A 614-nucleotide genomic window follows, 5' to 3' on the forward strand; every position below is an offset into this window, starting at 1 on the left:
GACTTACTTGGCCAGACGCTGCTCTCCAAGCTGCATTCCTGGCCACCTGCATGCTACGGCATTGATCAATGGCTGATGTGGCCAATAATGTAAAAAAAAAAAGTCAACTGTCAATAACTTCAATTTTCTTGTTATTGGTGCCTATAAAAGCTACTGACTGATGTATCAGTGTACCTCTATGGTTATGTTTTTGTTTTGGGGTTTTTTTTTTAAATAAAAGAAACCTTGAAAGAATTTCAAAGTGATCATTAGAAATGCAAGATGCATTTACAAAATCTTGCTTACCAAGCTTGAGATATCATGCAGAACTTGTAATTCTGATAGAAAAAGCAGGTCAACCTAGGGGAAGAGACAAACATTTTTTATGAACAGAAAGTGACATTTACTCAGCCTTATTTTCTTGCAAACTCAGCAGACTGCAACCACTATCAGCAGTCTATTTACGCAGTATTTGTTACTGACCATCAAACAATACTAGAAAATAATTATGATTTTCTAAACAAAAGTTAAGAATTGGGGAAGTTCTCTTCCTAGGCAAAAAAGAAAAAGAAAATAGATAAGCGAGGACAGACAGACAGATATCTTTAACCATCTCTTACCTCATTGTTCCTGCT

General features: G+C 35.7%; 1 protein-coding gene across 1 annotated transcript in view; it reads right to left on the reverse strand.

The window, feature by feature from the left end:
* ATP6AP2 (ATPase H+ transporting accessory protein 2) overlaps positions 1–614 on the reverse strand; it is a 19,556-nt gene that overhangs the window by 8,458 nt on the left and 10,484 nt on the right. Inside the window, 2 exon segments of the mRNA XM_025205097.1 lie at positions 286–339; positions 600–614. The exon segment at positions 600–614 is cut by the window's right edge and continues 6 nt beyond it. Coding sequence (XP_025060882.1) covers positions 286–339; positions 600–614 — 69 coding nt within the window.

Source organism: Alligator sinensis, unplaced genomic scaffold, assembly GCF_000455745.1.
Source record: "Alligator sinensis unplaced genomic scaffold, ASM45574v1 scaffold243_1, whole genome shotgun sequence".
In the NCBI taxonomy this organism is placed as follows: domain Eukaryota; kingdom Metazoa; phylum Chordata; order Crocodylia; family Alligatoridae; genus Alligator; species Alligator sinensis.